This window comes from Hypomesus nipponensis, chromosome 2 (genome assembly GCF_054491055.1).
Source record: "Hypomesus nipponensis isolate SF chromosome 2, ASM5449105v1, whole genome shotgun sequence".
Classification (NCBI taxonomy): Eukaryota; Metazoa; Chordata; class Actinopteri; order Osmeriformes; family Osmeridae; genus Hypomesus; species Hypomesus nipponensis.
In genome coordinates this window covers 8,551,129-8,577,067 of record NC_140362.1, presented here as the reverse complement: position 1 = coordinate 8,577,067, position 25,939 = coordinate 8,551,129, and the positions used below count along the sequence as shown (strand labels likewise).

The window sequence follows — 25,939 nt, the reverse complement described above, 5'->3', positions numbered from 1 at the left end:
AATGAATATTTGAAACATGCATGCTTGGCTAATTTCAGAGCTTTTTTGCAAAATCCTCTCTCACCTCCTCCTGCTCCTCCTGCCTGATCCAAATCCTCACATACTCAGCCTTCCCTTGACACACGCGCGACTAAGACGCACACGCAACATTTCAGGAGAGTGTGGGCTGACCAAGCCCCCACTCATTCCTTGGTCTTTAGCAAAGGCCCATGTGGATCTTGATGGTATTTCATTTCCAATTTTGTATGCAATGATAAAAAGGTCTCAAATCCTGAAACATTAATAGTATAGGCCGAGAAACACTTTAACAAAAGCCCATGTGGATCTTCTTGGTATTGCATTTCCGATTTTGTATGCAATGGTAAAAAGGTCTCAAAATCCTGAAACATTGATAGTATAGGCCGAGAAACACTTTAACAAAAGCCCATGTGGATCTTCTTGGTATTGCATTTCCGATTTTGTATGCAATGGTAAAAAGTTATAAAAATCCTGAAACATGGATAATATAGACCAAGAGTAACTACCACACCACAAATGGCCCACCATTACCCATAGGTGGCGCTACAGGCCACGCCCTAAACCACAAAGATACAAGGCTTTCTGGAATGGATAGAATCACCAAGCCCCCTCCCTTCACTTCTTGGCTTGAAATAAAGGCCCATGTGGATATTGATGGTATTGCATTTCCGATTTTGTATGCAATGGTAAAAAGGTCTCAAAATCCTGAAACATAGATAGTATAGGCCAAGAAACACTTTAACAAAGCCCATGTGGATCTTGTTGGTATTGCATTTCCGATTTTGTATGCAATGGTAACAAGTTCTCCAAATCCTGAAACATTGATGGTATAGGCCATGAGTAACTACCACACCACAAATGACCCACCATTATCTATATGTGGCGCTACGGCCATCCCACCATTGTCCATTTTCAAAGTGCTTCCATTTGCATCCTATTTGTCCCATAATTCTGAAATTCATTATATATGCCTCATTTCCCATGAGGAACAAAAAAGGCTCTAGAACCTATAATGACCACCCCCACAAATCTGAAAAATAGTTCAATGTAAGATGAAAAGTAGATTCATTGTGAATATTTAAAATATGTATGCTTGGCTAATTTCTAGAGCTTTTTCCCCAAATCCTGTCTGTAATTTGTTTAAATGAACGTAGCCTTTTAAACCTCTAGGTTTAATTCTCTCTTTTATACATTTAAAGTTGGATTTGACATTTAACAGACATTCAATCATTTAGCAAGTTGTTTGACTCAAAAATCATAAAAGTACATGGCCCCAACAGTACCAAGCTCCCACCTTCACTCCTTAGTCTAGTAGCCATTTTAGACTAGTAGGCATTCTGTGATTAGTTTGGCCACAGCTAATTCTACTGTTAAAAGAAACAGAAGGTCTTCTTCTTCAGAACTATACAGTTGAATCAACCAAACGCAGCTTGGTCATGTTATCATCTTCTTTGGCACATTTAAACTAAGGACTAGACTTTTAAGAAAGCATGACCAAAGCAATTTGGTGAGGGAGGGTTCCTCCATAAACAGTTGCCGACAAAGAATTTCAAACAATAACTTAAACGTAGTCTTGCATTAAGAGTAGAGTCAACGAATTGAATAACTGTGCTAATGGTTGTTGAAACTCATTGCTCTGAGTTGGTGCATGTCATTTTAGGCAGAAGTCCATGTCTGGTGATATTTGACAACCTCAAACAGAATGAGTTTGCCACTGGGTCTAATGAAAAGGCTCTTGTTTTGATTTGCAATGCAATTATGGGAGGTTCTAGATCATTGGGGTGCCAAGCTGGGCCCAGTTGTACTGTTAGAAAGGCCAGTTACATTAAACATTATTGTTGTCAAATTATTATTTTTTCCCAGCATTGCAGGCACTAACAAAAGCAGTGGTGCCCAGAAATGTTTCGCAGGAGTGGCGAAAAAGAGAAGCAGAACAGTGGAACACCATCTCACTACCATTATCTCTTATTCACTCTCATCTGTGTTTTATTTCTGTAACTGGTAGAGTATGGGACTACATGAAAGTTTCAAAGTCAAAGTGTAGTAATGTACAATAGAGGAACTGGGTGTACAAGCTTCTGCTTGCGGAATGAATGCTTCGTGACATGTTTTATAAAACTTGAGAAGTTTCCTTTTATTCGTGGTGTGTGTCCAGTATATAACGTCTAGCCCTGCTTTATCCTACCGCCCTGCTCCCCGGCCCCTCGTCGTAGCCTCATCTCCATGCCCATAACATTACGCCATTAACTAGATCCAGTTACATGACACTGGGAAATGGGTGCTGATGTGGAAAGTCCCCAAAAACAGCAGAAAACAAGGAAAATATTAATCCACCAGTCATTTTTACATTTTAAATATGGAGGCATCTATAGGAACTAGTGGTTACTCCTTTGTTGTGCACCCAACAGATATTGGGCTACTTTACATATAATACATATATAACTATACTTATAGGCCTTATTAACGTAGTTGTCGGCCTACCATTACATACACGTCCTTTACTACATTGTATCTTCCCTTTCATAAAGTTATTGTTGTAATCAAAGCTTTTAAAGAATGGATCTCTGCATGATGGGCCTGACCAGAGCAGAGGTGGCCTGACAGAACACGCTTCAAAGTTGTCACTTTCAAAAGGGTGGCATTTTAACCCTGTTCGTCCAAAATGTCTAAAAGTTGGTACGCATGCCTTATATTGCTCATGGGGAACAAAAGAGTGTCAAGAACCCATAATGTCAGCAGCATGGATATTTCTCTACAGTGACAATTTGTGAAGAATTTCAGAAAATGACTTAAAATCAGCCATTGATCCAGTTGTCTTGAAATGTTGTGTACATGTATGAAATACATGCAGGGGCGGCCTTAAGCATCTGGGGGCCCGTTTCAAAAACTAATATGGGGCCCTACCAAAACATAAACATAATAGAGCAGAAAAGGCAAGGATTCCTGTCGGTTTCCATCAATGGTATCTTATTTTATTACGTGCACTTTCAGCTTCATGAACAGGGCAGCTCAACATCGGAATAATCCAACCTTATTTGATTAAAACGATATCTAATTATACAGGGTTTTAAGTTGAAATAAGGCTCGCCCTTTCACGCACGGCAACTTCACTGCTAATTGACTAGCGCAGTATATGTTCAGCTGACTTGGCAAAAAAAAACTGCTCAAATATCCCGTCAACTTCAATTATTTAACAAAAAGCAAAGAAGAAAAATAGTCTGACGTGACACTGATCCAAACTTATCATAAACTAGCTCTAGCTCTACAACGATGCACTCACCGGGCGCACCGCTGCTGTCGCCGGTAGTAGGATCTACAGATGCTGAACCAAAGATAGAGATCACTTTTTGTAAACTGAATAAAGCTTTTTTTTTTTGTCCGATATTTTTAGTTTTTCAGCAACACTGGCATATGTACGTTTCATTTCTTTTCCTGCTCAAACTAACATTTTAACCTTGGTCGCGGGGGCGGTAAACGTTGCCATGGTAACCACGAGTTCGACCAATCAGAGATATCAGTCAGTGTTGTTTTGCTTAGAATTGTGGGTAGTGTAGTATTTCAACAAAAGATCGCAAATAACAAGGTTGATTTACGGACTTGTGGCTTGAGCAGAAACTTTCGTTTCACAACCTCGTAGTTCGTGGTCAGTCTGCCTTGGATGGTTTAGAGTAGACATTGTGGCAGACAATCAATATCTTACTGAGAGAATGAACGGGACTTTTGCCGGTCTGTTGGGGGTCCCCTTGGAGGGCGGGGCCCGTTTCAATTGAAACGGATGAAACATAGGTAAGGCCGCGTCTCAATACATGTCAGTGTCATGTCAATTTGGTAATGGTTTGAAATGTTATGGAGGAACCCGCCATTGCTGCCTGCAGCTATATTTAGGGTTCCTCCGGTAGGAGGGAACCCTATTGTTATTGGTGGTTTTATTAGGATTCCTCCGTAAGGAGGAAACCTATTGTTATTGGTGGTTTTATTATTTGTAATTCTTGTACCATGGGAGTCAATGGCAGCCCCTAGACCCCATCGACAACTTTTTGTGAAATTTGGCACACTCATTAAGGACAGTTTCTTCTATACCTACACCAAGTTTCATGTCTCCCATTAGACCACTCTAGCGCCACCAATGGGTCAAAGTTGGACTTGTGTTTACACACGCAACTTTTGAACCGTATGACTAATTTTCAAAAATGAGGTACCATTGGATTCCCTGGATCAAGCCGAGTTCAACGCACACCATGGCGTTAATTTCCGGTTATATAGATTTCCCGCCATTTCCGGTTTTATCAAAAACCTTTGAAAGCCTACTCCTCCTACAATTTTTGTCATATATTCTTCAAAATCACCAGAGATGATCTTCAAACCAAGCCTCACAAAAGTTATCAAAGGAATTTTGATCCTCATAACCGTCTGTCCGGTACAGCCAATCAAATTCATCAGAAAAGCCGCCAAACAGGATGTGAAGTCATGTCTCAGCAAATCTTTGAGATATCAACACTAAACTTGGTAAATCGGAGGAAGACACTACAACATATTACCATGTGCAAAGGCAAATTCATATCTCTAAAAATGATTGATATAAATCAAATTGAACTTATCGCTAACGCTAAAATAATGCTTTGCACATCAGCCAGTCAAAAACTGATACTCTGATTCAATCACAAGTTCATATGAAGACTCTTGAGAATGTTCATAACACAAATCTGTGAAAAAGTTGACTGTAAGATGAAAGGTCGATTTTTGGTGAATATTTGAAACATGCTTGCTTGGCTAATTTCTAGGCAAATTTCCAATGAATGTCTCCCCTGCTCCTCCCCGCGCGTGCTCCAAAATCTCACACACACTCAGCCTTCCCTTGACACACGCGCGGCCAAGACGCACACGCAACATTTCAGGAGAGTGTGGGCTGACCAAGCCCCCACTCATTCCTTGGTCTTTAGCAAAGGCCCATGTGGCTCTTGATGGTATTGCATTTCCGATTTTGTATGCAATGGTAAAAAGGTCTCAAATCCTGAAACATTGATAGTATAGACCAAGAGTAAATACCACACCTCAAATGGCCCACCATTACCCATAGGTGGCGCTATAGGCCACGCCCTAAAGCACAAAGATACAAGGCTTTCTGGAATGGATAGGTTCACCAAGCCCCCTCCCTTCACGTATTGGCTTGAAAAAAGGCCCATGTGGATCTTGATGGTATTGCATTTCCGATTTTGTATGCAATGGTAAAAAGGTCTCAAAATCCTGAAACATAGATAGTATAGGCAAAGAAACAGTTTAACAAAAAGCCCATGTGGATCTTGTTGGTATTGCTTTTCCGATTTTGTATACAATGGTAAAAAGTTATAAAAATCCTGAAACATTGATAGTATAGACCAAGAGTAACTACCACACCACAAATGGCCCACTATTACCCATAGGTCTTCCCTTGACACACGCGCGGGCTTGGCAAGACGCACACGCAACATTTCAGGAGAGTGTGGGCTTACCAAGCCCCCACTCATTCCTTGGTCTTTTGCAAAGGCCTTGTGGATCTTGATGGTATTGCATTTCAGATTTTGTTTGCCATGGTAAAAAGTTCTCCAAATCCTGAAACATTGATAGTAAAGGCCAACAGTAACAACAACACTTTAACAAAAGCCCATGTGGATATTGTTGGTATATTTTTCCGATTTTGTATGCAATGGTAAAAAGTTAAAAACATCCTGAAACATTGATAGTATAGGCCAAGAGTAACTACCACACCACAAATGGCCCACCATTACCAATAGGTGTCGCTACAGGCCACGCCTTAAAGCACAAAGCACTTCACTTCTTGTGAAGATTAAAGCACTTCACTTCTTGGCTTGAAATAAAGGCCCTTGTGGATCTTGATGTTATTGCATTTCAGATTTGGTATCCCATTGGAAATTCTGCAGCATTGATTTTTCTATACAGTTACAATTTGTCAAGAATATACATTTTTCAATGGTTCGCAATGCTTTACATGTAAGCCAGTCAAACAAGTTCATATGAAGACTCTTGAGAATGTTTAGTACACAAATCTGAGAAAAAGTTGACTCTAAGATGAAAGGTCGATTTTTGGTGAATCTTTGAAACATGCATGCTTGGCTAATTTCTAGGGAAATTTACAATGAAATGTGTCCCCTGCTCCTCCCCGCGCATGCTCCAAATTCTCACACACTCATTCTTCCCTTGACACGCGCGGCAAGACATACACGCAACATATCAGGACTGTGCGGGCTGACCAAGCCCCAACTCATTCCTTGAATATCAGCATAGGCCCTTGAGGACCTTGGTGTCATTGCATTTCCTACTTTGTATGCAATAGTAAAAAGGTCTCCAAATCCTGACACATTGACAGTACAGGCCAAGAGTAACTACCACACTTTACCCAAAGCCCATGTGGATCCTGTTGGTATTGCATTTTCGATTTTATATGCAGTGGTAAAAAGTTTTTAAAATCCTGAAACATTAATAGTATAGGCCAAGAGTAACTACCACACCACAAATGGCCCACCATTACCCATAGGTGGCGCTACAGGCCACGCCTTAATGCATAAAGATACAAGGCTTTCTGGAATGGATAAGCTCACCAAGCCCCCTTCCTTCACTTACTGGCTTGAAATAAAGGCCCTTGTGGATCTTGATGGTATTGCATTTCAGATTTGGTATGCCATTGGTAATTCTGCAGCATACATTCTTCTATACAGTTACAATTTGTCAAGAATAAACATTGTTCAATGGTTTGCAGTGTTTGGAGGAATCCGCCATTACTGCTTGCAGTTATATTTATTATTATGTTTTACCCATGGGAGTCAATGGCAGCCCCTAGAGCACAATGGTAAAAAGTTGAGAAATTTGGCATGTTGAAACTGCAGACCATTAGTAACTACCATACCAAACATGGGCCATGTGAGACAATAGGTGGCGCTACAGGCCACGCCCCAAAATGTCAATTTTTAAAGTGATGCCATTAGCAGGCCATAAGTCCCAAAATGCTGAAATTTATTACAGATGCCTTATTTCTTATGAGGAACAAAAAAGCCTCTAGAACCTATAACGGCCGCCATATTGGATTTTTCTGTACAATAAAGATTGAGGAAACACGTTTTTTCGCTACTCCTCCTACATTTTTGGTCGAATTTTCTTCAACGTTGCCAGACATGATCTCCAGACTGAGCCTCACAAAAGTTATCAATAGGATTTTTGATTTTCAAAACCGTTTGTCCGGTACAGCCAATCCAAATCATCAACAAAGGAACCAAACAGGAAGTTGGGTCAAATCTCAGCAAATCTTTGAGATATCAACCCCAAACTTTGTATATCGGTGGAAGACACTACAACATGTTCCCATGTGAAAAATTGACTTAATATCTTAAAAAATGACTGATGTAAAGCAAATCGAATTTATCGCTAACGCTAAAATAATGCTTTACACATCCACCTGTGTAAAACGGATACTCTGATACTATCACTAGTTCTTGTGAAGACTCTTGAGAATGTTTAGTCTTCAAATCTGAAAAAAAGTTGGTTGTAAGATGAAAAGTAGATTTTTAGTGAATATTTTAAATATACATGCTTGGCTAATTTCAGTGATTTTTGGCTAAATCCTCTCTCCCCTCTTCCTGCCCGCGCGTGCTCCAAATCCTCACACACACTCAGCCTTCCCTTGACACACGGGCGGGCTTGACAAGACGCACACGCAACATCTCCAGAGTGTGGGCTGACCAAGCCCCCACTCATTCCTTAGTTTCTAGCAAAGGCCTTGTGGATCTTGATGGTATTGCATTTCCGATTTTGTATGCAAAGGTAAAAAGTTCTCAAAATCCTGAAACATTGATGGTATAGGCCATGAGTAACTACCACACCACAATGACCCACCATTATCCATAGGTGGCCCTACGGCCACCCCCCCAATTGTCAATTTTCAAAGTGATGCCATTTGCATCCCATTTGTCCCAAAATTCTGAAATTCATTACATATGCCTTATTTCTCATGAGGAGCAAAAAAGCCTCTCGAACCTATAACGGCACCCCCACAAATCTGAAAAATAGTTTAATGTAAGATGAAAAGTAGATTAATTGTGAATATTTAAAATATGTATGCTTGGCTAATTTCTAAAGCTTTTTCCCCAAATCCTGTCTGTAGTTTGTTTAAACAAATGTAGCCTTTTAAACCTCTAGGTTTAATTCTCTCTTTTATACATTTAAAGTTGGATTTGACATTTAATCATTTAGCAAGTTGTTTGACTCAAAAACCATAACAGTACATGGCCCCAACAGTACCAAGCTCCCACCTTCACTCCTTAGTCTAGTAGACATTTTAGACTAGTAGGCATTCTGTGATTAGTTTGGCCACAGCTAATTCTATTGTTAAAAGAAACAGAAGGTCTTCTTCTTCTTCAGAACTATACAGTTGAATCAACCAAACACAGCTTGGTCATGTTATCATCTTCTTTGGCACATCTAAATTAAGGACTAGACTTTTAAGAAAGCATGACCAAAGCAATTTGTTGAGGGATGGTTCCTCCATAAACAGTTGCCGACAAAGAATGTCAGACAATAACTTTAACATAGTCTTGCATTAAGAGTAGAGTCAACAAATTGAATAACTGTGCTGATGGTTGTTGAAACTCATTGCTCTGAGTTGGTGCATGTCAATTTAGGCAGAAGTCCATGTCTGGTGATATTTGACAACCTCAAACAGCATGAGTGTGCTCGACATACGTTCTTTTACTTATATTCATGTTACTTATTCATTTGCCTTTAACTTGTAAATTTTGTTCATTGCTAATAAAGTATTTGTTTATTCTAAAACTGCTATCTATCTTAAGACCTCACGGAATATTTACCTTGCTTACATCTCAAACAGATCATACAATAAGAAATAGTCAACCACCCAGCATTCACATACATTTCCAACACAACAATGATATGGACATATTACCACATTTAACTACACTGACTACAATTGATTTAAAATTCAGTGTGTATGTTTATGTAAGACACATATGTAGTTATTCTACTTTGACATCACAAAAACTATGAAATAAGAGTGAATGCGTTTAGGAAGCAACTTTGTCCATGTACAATATGGTTGATGTTTGTTTATAACTGGAATATAAATGTGTGCACAACAATTAGTTCCATTCAAGTAAGTCTATTTTATTGGACAAGAAGCATTCCATGAGTGGTGACATTTGACAACCTCAGACAGTCTGCCACTGGGCCAAATGAAAAGCTCTATTCTTGATTTGCAATGCAGCTAGGGGAAGTCCTAGACCATAAGGGGCAAAGCTGCGGCCACTTGTGATGTTAAAAAGGCCAGTTACATACAAAATATTGCTGTCATATACCATATTTCTTTGATTAAACGCTGCAGACAAACAACTAGACAAGGAGGTCAAACAAACGCTGAGTGTAAAATTGAAGCTGCGCGTGTCTCTCCTTTTTGTAGAAATCTGAATTAGCATGCCAAAACATTCTTATATTTTAGCTTTCAAACAGAAAGCTGTGCAGAAAGCACTCACAAGCAGCAACAGACCTGTAGCACGCAAACTTGGGGTTGATGAAAGGCACATTGACCCAAGCCGAGGACTTCAAGTATCTCTGGGTCTTGTTCACGAGGGAAGAATGCAGCGCAAGATCGACAGGCGGATCGGTGCGGCGTTCGCAGTGATGCGGGCTCTGCATCGGTCCGTCGTGGTGAAGAAGGAGCTGAGTCGAAAGGCAAAGCTCGCTATTTACCAGTCGATCTACGTTCCTACCCTCACCAATGGTCACGAACTATGGGCGGTGACCGAATACAAGCGGCCGAAATGAGCTTTCTCCGCAGGGTGTCCGGGCTTTCCCTTAGAGATAGGGTAAGAAGCTCGGTCATCCGGGAGGGGCTCAGAGGAGAACCGCTGCTCCTCTGCGTCGAGAGGAGCCAGCTGAGGTGGCTCGGGCATCTGATCAGGATGCCTCCTGGACGCCTCCCTGGTGAGGTGTTTTGGGCACGTCCCACTGGGAAGGGGCCCCGGGGAAGACCCAGGACACGCTGGAGGGACTGTCTCTTGGCTGGCCTGGGAACGCCTCGGGGTCCCCCAGGGGGAGCTGGTGGAAGTGGCCGGGGAGAGGGAAGTCGGGGCCTGCTTAGGTTGCTGCCCCAGCGACCCGACCCCCGGACAAGCGGTAGATGACAACGACGACAACAGCATTTTAACCCCGTTTGTCCAAAATTTCTAAAAGTTGGTACGCATGCCTCATATTGCTCATGGGGAACAAAAGAGTATCAAGAACCCACAATGTCGGCAGCATGGACATTTCTCTACAGTGACAATTTGTGAAGAATTTTTGAAAATGACTTAAAATCAGCCACTGATCCAATTGTCTTGGAATATTGTGTACATGTGTGAAATACATGTCTGTGTCATGTCAATTTGGTAATGGTTTGCAATGTTAAGGAGGAACCCGCCATTGCTGCCTGCAGCTATATTTAGTATTATTATTATTATTCTAGTACCATGGAAGTCAATGGCAGCCCCTAGAACCATATGGTAACTTTTTGTGAAATTTGGCACACTCTTTAAGGACAGTCACTTCTACAGTTACACCAAGTTTCATGTCTCCCATTAGACCACTCTAGCGCCACCAACGGGTCAAAGTTGGACTTGTGTTTACACATGTAACTTTTGAACCGTATGACCGATTTTCAAAAATGAGGTACCATTGGATTCCCTGGATCAAGCCGAGTTCAACGCACCCTATGACGTCATAGACAATTTTATAAATTTAAAGTTGGATTTGAGATTTAACAGACATTTAATCATTTAGCAAGTTGTTTGACTCAAAAATCATAACAATAGCAAGCTCCCACCTTCACTCCTTAGTCTAGTAGCCATTTTAGACTAGTAGGCATTGTGTGGTTAGTTTGGCCACAGCTAATTCTACTGTTAAAAGAAACAGAAGGTCTTCTTCTTCAGAACTATACAGTTGAATCAACCAAACACAGCTTGGTCATGTTATCATCTTCTTTGGCACATCTAAACTAAGGACTTGACTTTTAAGAAAGCATGACCAAAGCAATTGGGTGAGGGAGGGTTCCTACATAAACAGTTGCTGACAAAGAATTTCAGACTTAAACATAGTCTTGCATTAAGAGTAGAGTCAACAAATTGAATAACTGTGCTAATGGTTGTTGAAACTCATTGCTCTGCGTTGGTGCATGTCAATTTAGGCAGAAGTCCATGTCTGGTGATATTTGACAACCTCAAACACCATGAGTCTGCCACTGGGCCTATTGAAAAGGCTCTTGTTTTCATTTGCAATGCAACTATGGGGTGCCAAGCTGGGCCTAGTTGTACTGTTAGAAAGGCCAGTTACATTAAACATTATTGTTGTTATATAGTTTTCTTCCGAGCATTGCATGCACTAATAAAAGCAATGATGCCCAGAAATGTTTTGTAGGAGTTGCGAAAAAGAGAAGCAGAACAGTGGAACACCATCCCAACTCAAAATGTAGTAGCGTAGAATAGAGGAACTGGGTGTACAAGCATCTGCTTGCGGAATGAATGCTCCGTGCCATGTTTTAGAAAACTTGAGAAGTCTCCCTTTATTCGTGGTGTGTGTCCAGTATATAACGTCTCGCCCTGCTTTATCCTACCGCCCTGCTCCCCGGCCCCTTGTAGTAGCCTCATCTCCATGCCCATAACATTACGCCATTAACTAGATCCAGTAACATGACACTGGGAAATGGGTGCTGAAGTGGAAAGTCCCCAAAAACAGCATAAAACAAGGAAAATATTAATCCACCAGTCATTTTTACATTTTAAATATGGAGGCATCTATTGGAACTGGTGGTAACTCCTTTGTTGTACACCCAACAAAAATGGGGCTACTTTACATATAATATATATATATAACTATACTTATAGGCCTTAATGTAGTTGTCGTCCTACCATTGCATACACGTCCTTTACTAAAGTGTATCTTCCCTTTCATAAAATTATTATTGTAATCAAAGCTTTTAAAGAATGGATCTCTGCATGATGGGCCTGACCAGAGCACAGGTGGCCTGACAGAACACGCTTCAAAGTTGTCACTTTCAAAAGGGGGGCATTTTAACCCTGTTTGTCCAAAATGTCTAAAAGTTGGTACGCATGCCTTATATTGCTCATGGGGAACAAAAGAGTGTCAATAACCCATAATGTCGGCAGCATGGATATTTCTCTACAGTGACAATTTGTGAAGAATTTCAGAAAATGACTTAAAATCAGCCATTGATCCAGTTGTCTTGAAATGTTGTGTACATGAATGAAATACATGTCTGTGTCATGTCAATTTGGTAATGGTTTGAAATGCTATGGAGGAACCCGCCATTGCTGCCTGCAGCTATATTTAGGGTTCCTCCTGTAGGAGGGAACCCTATTGTTATTGGTGGTATTATTATTATTATGTTTTACCCATGGGAGTCAATGGCAGCCCCTAGAGCACAATAGTAAAAAGTTGAGAAATTTGGCATGTTGAAACTGCAGACCATTAGTAACTACCATACCACACATGGGCCATGTGAGACAATAGGTGGCGCTACAGGCCACGCCCCAAAATGTCAATTTTTAAAGTGATGCCATTTGCAGGCCATAAGTCCCAAAATGCTGAAATGTATTACAGATGCCTTATTTCTTATGAGGAACAAAAAAGCCTCTAGAACCTATAACGGCCGCCATATTGGATTTTTCTGTACAATAAAGATTGAGGAAACACGTTTTTTCGCTACTCCTCCTACATTTTTGGTCGAATTTTCTTCAACGTTGCCAGACATGATCTCCAGACTGAGCCTCACAAAAGTTATCAATAGGATTTTTGATTTTCAAAACCGTTTGTCCGGTACAGCCAATCCAAATCATCAACAAAGGAACCAAACAGGAAGTTGGGTCAAATCTCAGCAAATCTTTAAGATATCAACCCCAAACTTTGTATATCGGTGGAAGACACTACAACATGTTCCCATGTGAAAAATTGACTTAATATCTTAAAAAATGACTGATGTAAAGCAAATCGAATGCTAAAATAATGCTTTACACATCCACCTGTCTAAAACGGATACTCTGATACTATCACTAGTTCTTGTGAAGACTCTTGAGAATGTTTAGTCTTCAAATCTGAAAAAAAGTTGGTTGTAAGATGAAAAGTAGATTTTTAGTGAATATTTTAAATATACATGCTTGGCTAATTTCAGTGATTTTTGGCTAAATCCTCTCTCCCCTCTTCCTGCCCGCGCGTGCTCCAAATCCTCACACACACTCAGCCTTCCCTTGACACACGCGCGGGCTTGACAAGACGCACACGCAACATCTCCAGAGTGTGGGCTGACCAAGCCCCCACTCATTCCTTAGTTTCTAGCAAAGGCCTTGTGGATCTTGATGGTATTGCATTTCCGATTTTGTATGCAAAGGTAAAAAGTTCTCAAAATCCTGAAACATTGATGGTATAGGCCATGAGTAACTACCACACCACAATGACCCACCATTATCCATAGGTGGGCGTACGGCCACCCCCCCAATTGTCAATTTTCAAAGTGATGCCATTTGCATCCCATTTGTCCCAAAATTCTGAAATTCATTACATATGCCTTATTTCTCATGAGGAGCAAAAAAGCCTCTCGAACCTATAACGGCACCCCCACAAATCTGAAAAATAGTTTAATGTAAGATGAAAAGTAGATTAATTGTGAATATTTAAAATATGTATGCTTGGCTAATTTCTAGAGCTTTTACCCCAAATCCTGTCTGTAGTTTGTTTAAACAAATGTAGCCTTTTAAACCTCTAGGTTTAATTCTCTCTTTTATACATTTAAAGTTGGATTTGACATTTAATCATTTAGCAAGTTGTTTGACTCAAAAACCATAACAGTACATGGCCCCAACAGTACCAAGCTCCCACCTTCACTCCTTAGTCTAGTAGACATTTTAGACTAGTAGGCATTCTGTGATTAGTTTGGCCACAGCTAATTCTACTGTTAAAAGAAACAGAAGGTCTTCTTCTTCTTCAGAACTATACAGTTGAATCAACCAAACACAGCTTGGTCATGTTATCATCTTCTTTGGCACATCTAAATTAAGGACTAGACTTTTAAGAAAGCATGACCAAAGCAATTTGTTGAGGGATGGTTCCTCCATAAACAGTTGCCGACAAAGAATGTCAGACAATAACTTTAACATAGTCTTGCATTAAGAGTAGAGTCAACAAATTGAATAACTGTGCTGATGGTTGTTGAAACTCATTGCTCTGAGTTGGTGCATGTCAATTTAGGCAGAAGTCCATGTCTGGTGATATTTGACAACCTCAAACAGCATGAGTGTGCTCGACATACGTTCTTTTACTTATATTCATGTTACTTATTCATTTGCCTTTAACTTGTAAATTTTGTTCATTGCTAATAAAGTATTTGTTTATTCTAAAACTGCTATCTATCTTAAGACCTCACGGAATATTTACCTTGCTTACATCTCAAACAGATCATACAATAAGAAATAGTCAACCACCCAGCATTCACATACATTTCCAACACAACAATGATATGGACATATTACCACATTTAACTACACTGACTACAATTGATTTAAAATTGAGTGTGTATGTTTATGTAAGACACATATGTAGTTATTCTACTTTGACATCACAAAAACTATGAAATAAGAGTGAATGCGTTTAGGAAGCAACTTTGTCCATGTACAATATGGTTGATGTTTGTTTATAACTGGAATATAAATGTGTGCACAACAATTAGTTCCATTCAAGTAAGTCTATTTTATTGGACAAGAAGCATTCCATGAGTGGTGACATTTGACAACCTCAGACAGTCTGCCACTGGGCCAAATGAAAAGCTCTATTCTTGATTTGCAATGCAGCTAGGGGAAGTCCTAGACCATAAGGGGCAAAGCTGCGGCCACTTGTGATGTTAAAAAGGCCAGTTACATACAAAATATTGCTGTCATATACCATATTTCTTTGATTAAACGCTGCAGACAAACAACTAGACAAGGAGGTCAAACAAACGCTGAGTGTAAAATTGAAGCTGCGCGTGTCTCTCCTTTTTGTAGAAATCTGAATTAGCATGCCAAAACATTCTTATATTTTAGCTTTCAAACAGAAAGCTGTGCAGAAAGCACTCACAAGCAGCAACAGACCTGTAGCACGCAAACTTGGGGTTGATGAAAGGCACATTGACCCAAGCCGAGGACTTCAAGTATCTCTGGGTCTTGTTCACGAGGGAAGAATGCAGCGCAAGATCGACAGGCGGATCGGTGCGGCGTTCGCAGTGATGCGGGCTCTGCATCGGTCCGTCGTGGTGAAGAAGGAGCTGAGTCGAAAGGCAAAGCTCGCTATTTACCAGTCGATCTACGTTCCTACCCTCACCAATGGTCACGAACTATGGGCGGTGACCGAATACAAGCGGCCGAAATGAGCTTTCTCCGCAGGGTGTCCGGGCTTTCCCTTAGAGATAGGGTAAGAAGCTCGGTCATCCGGGAGGGGCTCAGAGGAGAACCGCTGCTCCTCTGCGTCGAGAGGAGCCAGCTGAGGTGGCTCGGGCATCTGATCAGGATGCCTCCTGGACGCCTCCCTGGTGAGGTGTTTTGGGCACGTCCCACTGGGAAGGGGCCCCGGGGAAGACCCAGGACACGCTGGAGGGACTGTCTCTTGGCTGGCCTGGGAACGCCTCGGGGTCCCCCAGGGGGAGCTGGTGGAAGTGGCCGGGGAGAGGGAAGTCGGGGCCTGCTTAGGTTGCTGCCCCAGCGACCCGACCCCCGGACAAGCGGTAGATGACAACGACGACAACAGCATTTTAACCCCGTTTGTCCAAAATTTCTAAAAGTTGGTACGCATGCCTCATATTGCTCATGGGGAACAAAAGAGTATCAAGAACCCACAATGTCGGCAGCATGGACATTTCTCTACAGTGACAATTTGTGAAGAATTTTTGAAAATGACTTAAAATCAGCCACTGATCCAATTGTCTTGGAATATTGTGTACATGTGTGAAATACATGTCTGTGTCATGTCAATTTGGTAATGGTTTGCAATGTTAAGGAGGAACCCGCCATTGCTGCCTGCAGCTATATTTAGTATTATTATTATTATTCTAGTACCATGGAAGTCAATGGCAGCCCCTAGAACCATATGGTAACTTTTTGTGAAATTTGGCACACTCTTTAAGGACAGTCACTTCTACAGTTACACCAAGTTTCATGTCTCCCATTAGACCACTCTAGCGCCACCAACGGGTCAAAGTTGGACTTGTGTTTACACATGTAACTTTTGAACCGTATGACCGATTTTCAAAAATGAGGTACCATTGGATTCCCTGGATCAAGCCGAGTTCAACGCACCCTATGACGTCAATTTCCGGTTATATAGATTTTCCGCTATTTCCGGTTTTATCAAAAACCTTTGAAAGCCTACTCCTCCTACAATTTTTGTCAAAACTTCTTCAAAATGACCAGAGATGATCTTCAGACCAAGCCTCACAAAAGTTATCGATTAGAATTGTAATCCTCACAACCGTTTGTCCGGTACAGCCAATCAAATTAAGCAGAAAAGCAGCCAAACAGGAAGTGAAGTCATATCTCAGCAAATCTTCAAGATATCAACACCAAACTTGGTATGATGACTCGGAACCCTCTTCTGAGGATATCTACACAATTTGGTGTCATGTGATCACTGGGCGTGGCCACAGGAAGCAAAAATGTGTTTTGCCCAATAACTATTGATTTGTTTGCCTTTATTGAGTGATTCCTTTGTTTCATGATATCTTGGGACATCCCGTGTGTGACTCATAATAATTTGTGATAATAGCCGAATTTATGCGGCCGCCATTTTGAATTCATTGAAAAACGTTTTTTCTGTACTCCTCCTACACATGTTGTCCAATCTTCACCAAATTTGGCAGAGAGTATCTTCAGACCAAGCCTCACAAAGGCCTTCACATGATTTTTTGATTTTCAGAACCGTTTGCCCGGTACAGGCAGTCAAAATTTGCCATTAAGCCAGCCAACAGGAAGTTGGGTCGTATCTCAGCAAATCTTTGATGGATTCACACCAAACTTGCTGCATGCACTCGGAACCCTGTTCTGAGGATTTCTAAAGTGTTTTATGGGTCATTTGACTGCTTGGCCACCACATTGCTGCTTGCAGCTCTATTTTACTTTGCTCCTGTAATAGCTTAGTCTTAATCCCGTGGCAGTAATTTACTTTATATAAGTAATCGAGACCTTGTCAATCATTTTCCTTATCAAGTGCCATTGAAAGTGTGTAATTTATTATGTACATGACAAAGACGATACTTTGGTTTAACTCAAAGTCCTTAAGTACAGTATTTCCCTCTCTTGCTGATAAGGCTCATTAGTTTTGAGTCAGACTGGTTTGGGTTGCAAAACACACAGTTTGCATCGTTTATTTATTCAGTTAATATGAATGACCAATGTATTGGGTAGTTGAGCTTATTGTAGGCTGTTGCATTATTCATGCGTTTAAGCAGCAGAGTCTATGGCTTGGAATGATTTTATGGTAGCAAGATTAGAACCTGGTATAAAGATCATTGTTGAGAAACACCCAATTTGATTCCTAGATATCTTATATTATATTATATATATATATATATCCATATATATATATATGCAGCTCTGCAGATCAAAATAAAGATTATGCTGCTATGTTCAGTGTAGCTTTCGCAAAAGTGAGCACATTTTTGTCAGGGCACTGTGCCCAGGTCTGGAGGGCAATGGGCTGTCAGAAAGACAGAATACTGCATTTCTGCAAAATCTAGTACTGTAGCACTGTTTACCAAATGATGCAGTAAAAACCGAGAGCCAACCCATAACCCAAACAAGCAGTCCAAACCATAAAACATTTGCATAACACAAATAAGACTTACTCAAAGAGAGTTTGTTAGTGTTGTCCTTCCCTGGTAATAATTTTACCCCTCTGGATTTGAGCTCTCCAGAGCTTTTCACTAGTTGAGAGCAATAAAAACATTACATTAGATAAAAGAAGTTACAGTATTAGATGAGAGAAGATACAGTGTGTGCTTGTTGAATAATGCTTTGTCCTACAGATAATTAAAAAAATGCATTTGGGATGCATCTTTCCTTTAAAAATGGTCCATTACCCTTGTTATATCATAGCAACTGCATTGATAAATTGCTAAAAATTGAATTTGTTTTTCTACTCGTGCAGTACTCATTGTTGCTGAGACATGATTAACAGGAGGTGAAAATGTATTTGTCAGAAAGAATTCAACTTTTATGGATGGACGGATAGAAGATCTGAGTTTAAAGGAGGCCCTCTGACAACTTTCCCAAACATCTTAAGAATTATAATTTTACACAGACACTCCAGAGGATAACTTCACATAGGAGCCAGGTGATGTCACCCCTACATATCATCTACACTATGCTGGCCAAGAGCTATGGAAGCCCATAGAGGACTATAATCAAATTATAATGCAATTTCAGAATTGCATGATAATTTTCAATATATGTTGTGTTATTTGAGACAATATTCAAATACAAATGCAATAATCCAACTTGCATTTGCATTTTCACGTCATATGGGCGTTGTAAGACAATATTCAAATTAAAATGGAATAATGGTTGGACATTTCATTTGCAAAGACATACGCCTCTTTACAGTGGTCAATGTTCAAATGCTCATTTAAATGTGGACATTGAAAGGATAAATTAACAATGTAGTATAATTTTCCATTAGTGCAAGCATTATTTGAGTCTTAATAAAAATTTAAATGCACTTTCTATTTCAATGGAAATGAAAATGCCATTTAATATCTCATTTTCAAAGACTTGAATGTGCATACAGCGGACAAAAATCAAAATGCAATAGGCAAAACGGCGCTCCAATTGCTTTTCAATTTTCAAGTTACCACGCTCTTTTAGGTACAAAATTCAATCATCTAAATATAGAACTCTATGGGCGTCCATAAAGATCTATGAAAGATGTGTCTTCAGTGATTTCAATTTCTGACAGGTTGATGATCACTCTACTGTCCTCATTTGTAGTCAACTCATTAATTCAAGCTTTCTTTCTGGGTGTTTGCTGACCTAAAAGGGTAGTTGCAACATTCTCTGGAGCATGTATAAAATTTAAGTCCTTGCTAGACTGATACTTTTCTACAACGGATATTGTATTATTGATTAAAGCACAGCTTATGTTATGCTGCCATAATACCAAACTACATACTTTTGCAATAACACATTTCATGCAATATATTATGTTTCATGAACTACTGTTTGTACAGTATGTAATCAATAGAAAACAGTTCATGCTATTATGGAAAAGTGGGTTGTGCATGGTCTGGTCTGCTACTCTGTACTGTATAAACACTGTTCATGAGTTTTTCTAAAGCCTTACTAATGGAGAGTGTGAGGGTGAAATATTATTGATTTTCTTTTATTGAAATATTATTGAATTGTTCTGATGCTTTGGTTTCTGTGCACGAAAGGCATAGGAGTAGCCTAACTCACAAATATTTGATCAACAACCGCAGCTTTGATGTCAAGAGCTGAAACAAGAATAAGGACACAGCCTCGTCTGAATAAGTGTATCCATTCCCTCGCCTATAACTCAATAGAATTAATTAAAGTGTTTGCTATTCAGTTGACAAAGATCAAAAACATCCACCTCATGGCTGATCACAGTTATCACTGTTTCTTTTTTTACATTTTATCCATGCATTCTATACTGAGCATAAATCATGTCTGGCAAATAAAATGATGATGGTTCACCTTGATATTGAGCTCGGAATCCTTTTTGTCTATGGTTATTCTCAGACACAAAATGAAGTCTCAGCCAATTTTTGTTGCTGATGATTGGTGTTGGTATATTCATTCCAGATAACCTGCAAGTGAAGACAAGGACAAAGAAAATCCTTTTCAGTGATACTGCTGCACCAGTAACCATGGTTGTCACCTCCTCAGCCACCACCTTCAATATCTACATCGAACCAAAAAAACAGCTGAACAGCATCATAAAGGGGTGTAGGCTAGTTCTGCTAGGCATAATCATATTTTAAGCATTTTTAGGGGTGTATTTATGTAAATGTCCATATTGCCTCAATATCTTTGTGTCAATAAATCAAATATCATTTTTACTGATGGTTTTCAAACCTTATTGGGTTCAAGATGACATCACTCTGAAATACCATCAACAATTTCACGTTGGCATGTCAAAATGTGATTGAATTTGAGTAGTTTAAACTTTGGCTGAATCTAACAACTCTTACTGGGACAGTGACCTGCAAAGTATAAGGTTGCAGGTTTGAATCCAGCCGCAGTCTTTTACCCTGTCTTAAATTTGAATATCTGTTGAGTTAAACAGGATGACATCATTATGAAATACCATGCGCAATTTCATGCAATTCCACTTTGAAATGTGAACCGCTTCTTAACCTTTGTCCCAAAGCTGACCAAAGCTAATTCCCTGCCCTTTCTACTCATACATTCTCAACAGTTGGTGTGTAGCAGAGAGGATAGAGAGTCTGCCTTGTAACCTTATGCTCATGAGTTCAAATCCCCATTCAGCCTATTGTAGTTGGCCCAACATGAAGTAGTTTTGCTCTCTTGTTGTCCAACTCTTGACCTTCTACAATTTACATTTTTATAATATTTTGCCATTTTGCGGAGGAACCTGCATTGCTGCTTGCAGCTATATTTAGGGTTCCTCCGGTAGGAGGAAACCTATTGTTTTTGTTGGTATTCTTATTATTATATTTCTCCGCTAAATGGCCCAATAGCTCAAAAAGTCCTGGACCCGATTTTTTCCAATTTGGCCCAATGATTCAACAGGTCACTCATTACTCCCAGATGGCTAGTGGCCCATGTACGCCCATAGGTGGCGCTATAAAACACGCCCAAAGTCTACGTGATTTCCCCAGCGCCCCATTACTCCAAAATGCCTGAAAATTGGTATACATGCCTTATTTCTCATGGGGAACAAAAAAGCCTCAAGGACCCATAAAGTCCACCATGATAGATTTTGCTGTACAGTCCAAATGTGGTACAACCTTCAAAACCCTTCTACTCGTAAACCATAGACCCAATCAACTTGAAATTAGTTACAGATGTGTAGAATACATGTCTTTACATAGGGTGACATGGAATAAGAAATGCAAAAGTGTATTTATGTAAATGTACACATTGCCTCAATATCTTTGTGTTAATAAATCAAATATAATTTTGACTGATTGTTTTTCAAACCTAATAGGGTTCAAGACGACATCAATCTCTAGTACCATAAACAATTTCACCTTGGTATATCAATATATGATTGAATTCAATTCAATTGCTCCACAGTGCGCGCGCTCCAAATTCTCACAGACTCATCCTGCCCCTCGACACTAGGGTGACCACCTGTTCCGCTTTGCGTTGTGTCGCACAGCATTTTCAACCCTTGTTCCGCACGTCGCATATTGAAAATGCTGTGCTATACAGCGCAAAGAGGAACAGGTGGTCAACCTACTGACACGCGCGAGCTTGGCGAGACGCACACACATCCTTTCTGGAAATGGTGTGCTGACCAAGCCCCGCCCTCACCCTCATTTCGCATCCAATCGCAGCTCGCCGTTACGAATATAAATCATTTTTTGGCGGCCATTGTTGTTTTCAACTGGAATCACCTGAAAGCCGTGTTCGAGGCAGCCACATTCGGTAAGTTCTTTTTTTCACATTTTAAGCTAGAATCAATGAATCAATGAATCAACTCCTGAATGATGGTGAAGGTTTCAGCACTTTGAGACCTTTAAATCGTGCGTTTGAAGTGACGGAATACCAAACTCGAAAAGTAGCTTTTTCCCTCTGTGTAATTACTGAATTATGTAGGTTAGCATCTCGGCGAATTCATCAAAAAGCTATAGGAGGGCAGCTTTTAGGAGAACAAGCAATTCCCCACAGACCTGTTGGCTCAGAATTTTGATTTGGGTCGAGAAAGTCTTTGTAATAAGCCTATGCGCCAGGGAGACCGCATAGGCTTAGGCGGCAGCCATGTTTTGGTTGCGTCATGTTCATAAGTTCACCATTTCACAGTTTGGTCGACACCAAAAATGTCGAGGAGGGCAGCTTTTAGGAGATGTGGGAATTGTGCTTTTAGCCAGATGCTCCGATTATTTTTGTGATTTGTGGAAAACTTGCAAGTGGAGTGAGACTGCGTCCCGGGGGTACATTGTTTTGACTTAGCCTCAGTGACAGACTCGGCTCCCTCACTCACTGGCAGTGTGTAAACGATATTGTAGTTCACTCAATTTTACTCCTAAAACATCAGGGAGGGCTGCTTTTTGTAGACAAGAGTCTGCTGAAGATAGCCAGTATATAGGATCTTTCAAGACAAGCCTATTTCATTTGTCATTTTCCTGAGAAAGCGACCTATGTTAGCCAGGCTAGTTTCACTCGGTCAGCGTATTTAAAGGTCTCTGACAGTCAGAATCACTGTTTACAGGCAAAGGGCGAGTTGGTCTTTGGTCACATCTGTATATTGACCAGTTTAGAGCTAAATACTCTTGCCTGGAATCGAGCCAAATGTTTGGAGTGACTTTGCATGGCCGGGTCTTCATCAGTTCAACACATTTGGATTTAAGTTCAAGTAATGCCATTGCATTTCAGTCAAAACTGTAGTTTATGTCAAGTGTAAATGTAAAAAGCTTCATTTTTCACAACCGACATGGATCTTTTCTTCACTTTTACAGGTCTGGAGGGTCATGCAGAGGCCTGCTCAACAAAAAATACGGAGTGTAACAGAGGATGCCCCGCAGCCTTCACCCCCACCAGTTTGCCTACAGAGCGAACAGATCCACAGGAGACGCAGTGGCGGCAGCACTCCATGCCGCTCTGTCACACCTGGAGCAGCAGGGGAGCTATGTGCGAAAGCTCTTTGTGGATTACAGCTCTGCATTCAACACCATCCTCCCACACAAGCTAGTGATTAAGCTGGGGGACCTCGGGCTCCCTTATACTACATGCAGGTGGATCAGCGGCTTCCTCTCTGGCCGCAGACAGTCAGAGTGGGCCATCACACATCCACAGCCCTTAGCCTCAGCACTGGCTCCCCCCGGGGCTGTGTGCTCAGTCCCCTGCTCTACTTCCTCTACACACACGACTGCACCCCTGTCCATCACAGTAACACCATTGTAAAGTCTGCAGATGACACCACAGTGGCGGGGTTTATCTCTGGGGGGGATGAGCCCGCCTACAGAGAAGAAGTGGAGCGGCTGTCGAATTGGAGCGCGGCCAACAACCTTCTCCTTAACACTGCAAAGACAAAATAACTCATAATAGACTACAGGAGATTGACTAGAGGAGATCACACCATTGACCATCAGCTGGATCAGTGTGGAGAGGGTGGCAGACTTTCACTTCCTGGGGGTCCACATACAGGACAGCCTATCCTGGAGTGTGGACACCTCTGAGCTGCTGAAAAAGGCCCAGCAGAGACTGTCCTTCCTGAAAATACTCAGGAATTGAGGAGTTGCATCACACAAAGACTGCTGGTGTTCTTTTACCGAGCCTCCATTGAAAGTATACTCACATACTGCATAGGCATTTGGTATATCAGCTGTACAGTGGCTCAGAGGAAAAGGCTCCAGAGGGTCATCAACACCGCTCAAAAGATTGTTGGCTGCCCTCTCCCCGCACTGGGAGACCTACACAGATCCTGTTGTCTCAAAAGAGCCCAGAACATCATAAAAGACACTTCACATCCTGGGCACTCCCTGTTTGAAATGTTGCCGTCAGGCAGACGGTACAGATCAATCAAGGCAAGGACAAACGGACTCAAACACAGTTTCTATCCAACTGCAATAACCACTGTCAATGCTGCCAAAAAAGAATGTGCACAATTTCATGTTATGTTTTATGTGATGACTGTGGATGTATGACATGGGTGTGTTGTTTATGGTACTGTCTCAGGTATATTTATTCTGATTTATTAGTTATTTTAGTAATTTTAGTACTTTAGTAATTTGATCCTTTTATTGATTGTTAGGCCAATGAATGTTGCACTGACTGGAAGAACTTTAATTTCGTTGTACCTGTGACAATGACAAATAAAGATCTATCTATCAGGATGCAACATAGGATGCTGTGAGCAACACAGACCCCTTGTTGGACTACCCCTCTCTAGCTGGACAGCTTCTCTTCAGCCCTGACCCCAGGATGGCTTCATCCAGCTGGCCTGCTCTGCCTGCCTGCAGGCTCTGCTTGCCACTGCCTGCCAGCCCTCCAGAGACAGACAGTACAATACAAAATGGATGAAAGGGGTGTATTTATGTAAATGTCCACATTGCCTCAAATCTTTGTGATACTGATTATTTATTTAGTTAAACAGGTGTCCAGGTACACCACAGTATGACTAGCTGTATAGTCAAAATAGTGACGGTAATGTTTCATTCCGAGGGGATTCCTACACAATAGCTAAATCTGGCTCTTTTTTCATTTAACTGGCAAGTTTTCGTTTTACATGGTAGTTGCTATGGCTTAGGGGTATTGACAATTGCGGTGGACATTTGAGAATGAATACACCCAAAGCTGCTAGAATGTAGTATTTATTGAATATAGCTTTTTGCAGAAAGGACCTGACACCCACAGCGTACATTGGGTAGTCTGTCGGCATCTGATGAAACATTCTCCAGAGACAGGGTTTTTATACATGGAGATAGAGCTCTAGCCACCTGCACACATCAGTGTCTTGTTCATATTATTAGCACAAAGTATCAAAACACATGGCTACAGTTTTCTCATAAACTTTCTAGAAAGTCACTAAATTATATATATTCACTACAACAGCTTGATTGATGGAAAGATTAACATTTCTCGTTTAGAACAGACAATAAGTCAGTATTTTCAAAGGTATGCAATTTACTTAAATGTTAAACTATAAAAGTCATGATTTGCTTGCTCTATAGAAAGTCAACACAATTGATCGTTGGTTTCACTTGTTGCTTGTCTACCCTTTTGGTTTGCCATTTACTATGTAGTCTACTGTTGGGATCATAGGCTTGTGTGCTGTCAGTTATGTGTTTACTGCCTTTTTTCTTACTGTGCTGCCACATGCCAAAGAAAAATGTAATGTATGCATTTGATGAATAATAAAGTTCTGTTGTTTTACTATGTCTGGCCATTAAATCCATAGACATAATAAAGAATGTCTATGATTAAATCATTAAGTGACCTAAAAACAGGTGTGAAGCCTGGTCATTTCCGGTTATTTTCTGCCACTAGGTACGAAGGCTTGGTAATAATTTCAGTAGACCCTAACCGTTGTTAGGCGAGAATGAGAACTGAACGTTATGAGCTAGCCTAGCCTAGCTGTTGTTAGGTTCAGTTTTTCATGTTTTTTCCACAAGATGATACAATCTCAACGTTTCATATGTTAAAGATTTAATTGATAGAGGCACATAGTAGTACTATACAAATTTATTCGAAGGGTAGTGAGTTAGGTAGTCTGCGTTAGTCATTAAACGGAGTAGGATACCTGTGTAGTAGGCTTTGCATACACATGTGCCATCGAAACCCAGAAACCACACAGCCCCCCGATATATCAAACGCCAATTTACCCCCTGATTGTAACTTATGTCATAGAGTTATATCCGTGATTCAGACTGTAGCCTGTTGCAACATTTCTTAAACGGTCTTAACAGCAGAGGTATTGTAGTCAAAAGGGAATGGGTCTTAATTGTTTCGTTACCTGGGCTTGCATGATTAAGTTAATGACTCGTGTATAGCGTTAGCTAGCTTGTAGCCGTGGAGTGCATTTCATTAACACAGTGAATGAACTAGTTATTACTCTTTAGTTTGATTTGTTGCCAACGTGGGACAACTGCACAAGACTTCTCAGACATCACTCATGGTTCCAAACAGTTGGTGGGACACTTTCT

At 40.7% G+C, this 25,939-nt stretch overlaps 1 protein-coding gene across 1 annotated transcript in view; it reads right to left on the bottom strand.

Moving 5' to 3' along the window:
• LOC146300657 (CUB and sushi domain-containing protein 3-like) overlaps positions 1-25,939 on the bottom strand; it is a 238,536-nt gene that overhangs the window by 20,974 nt on the left and 191,623 nt on the right. The window contains exons 6-7 of the mRNA XM_084709773.1: positions 19,803-19,915; positions 17,936-18,013 (exon numbers count right to left, since the gene is read on the bottom strand). Of these exons, the coding sequence (XP_084565899.1) occupies positions 17,936-18,013; positions 19,803-19,915 (191 nt within the window). The remainder of the gene's footprint in view (positions 1-17,935; positions 18,014-19,802; positions 19,916-25,939) is intronic.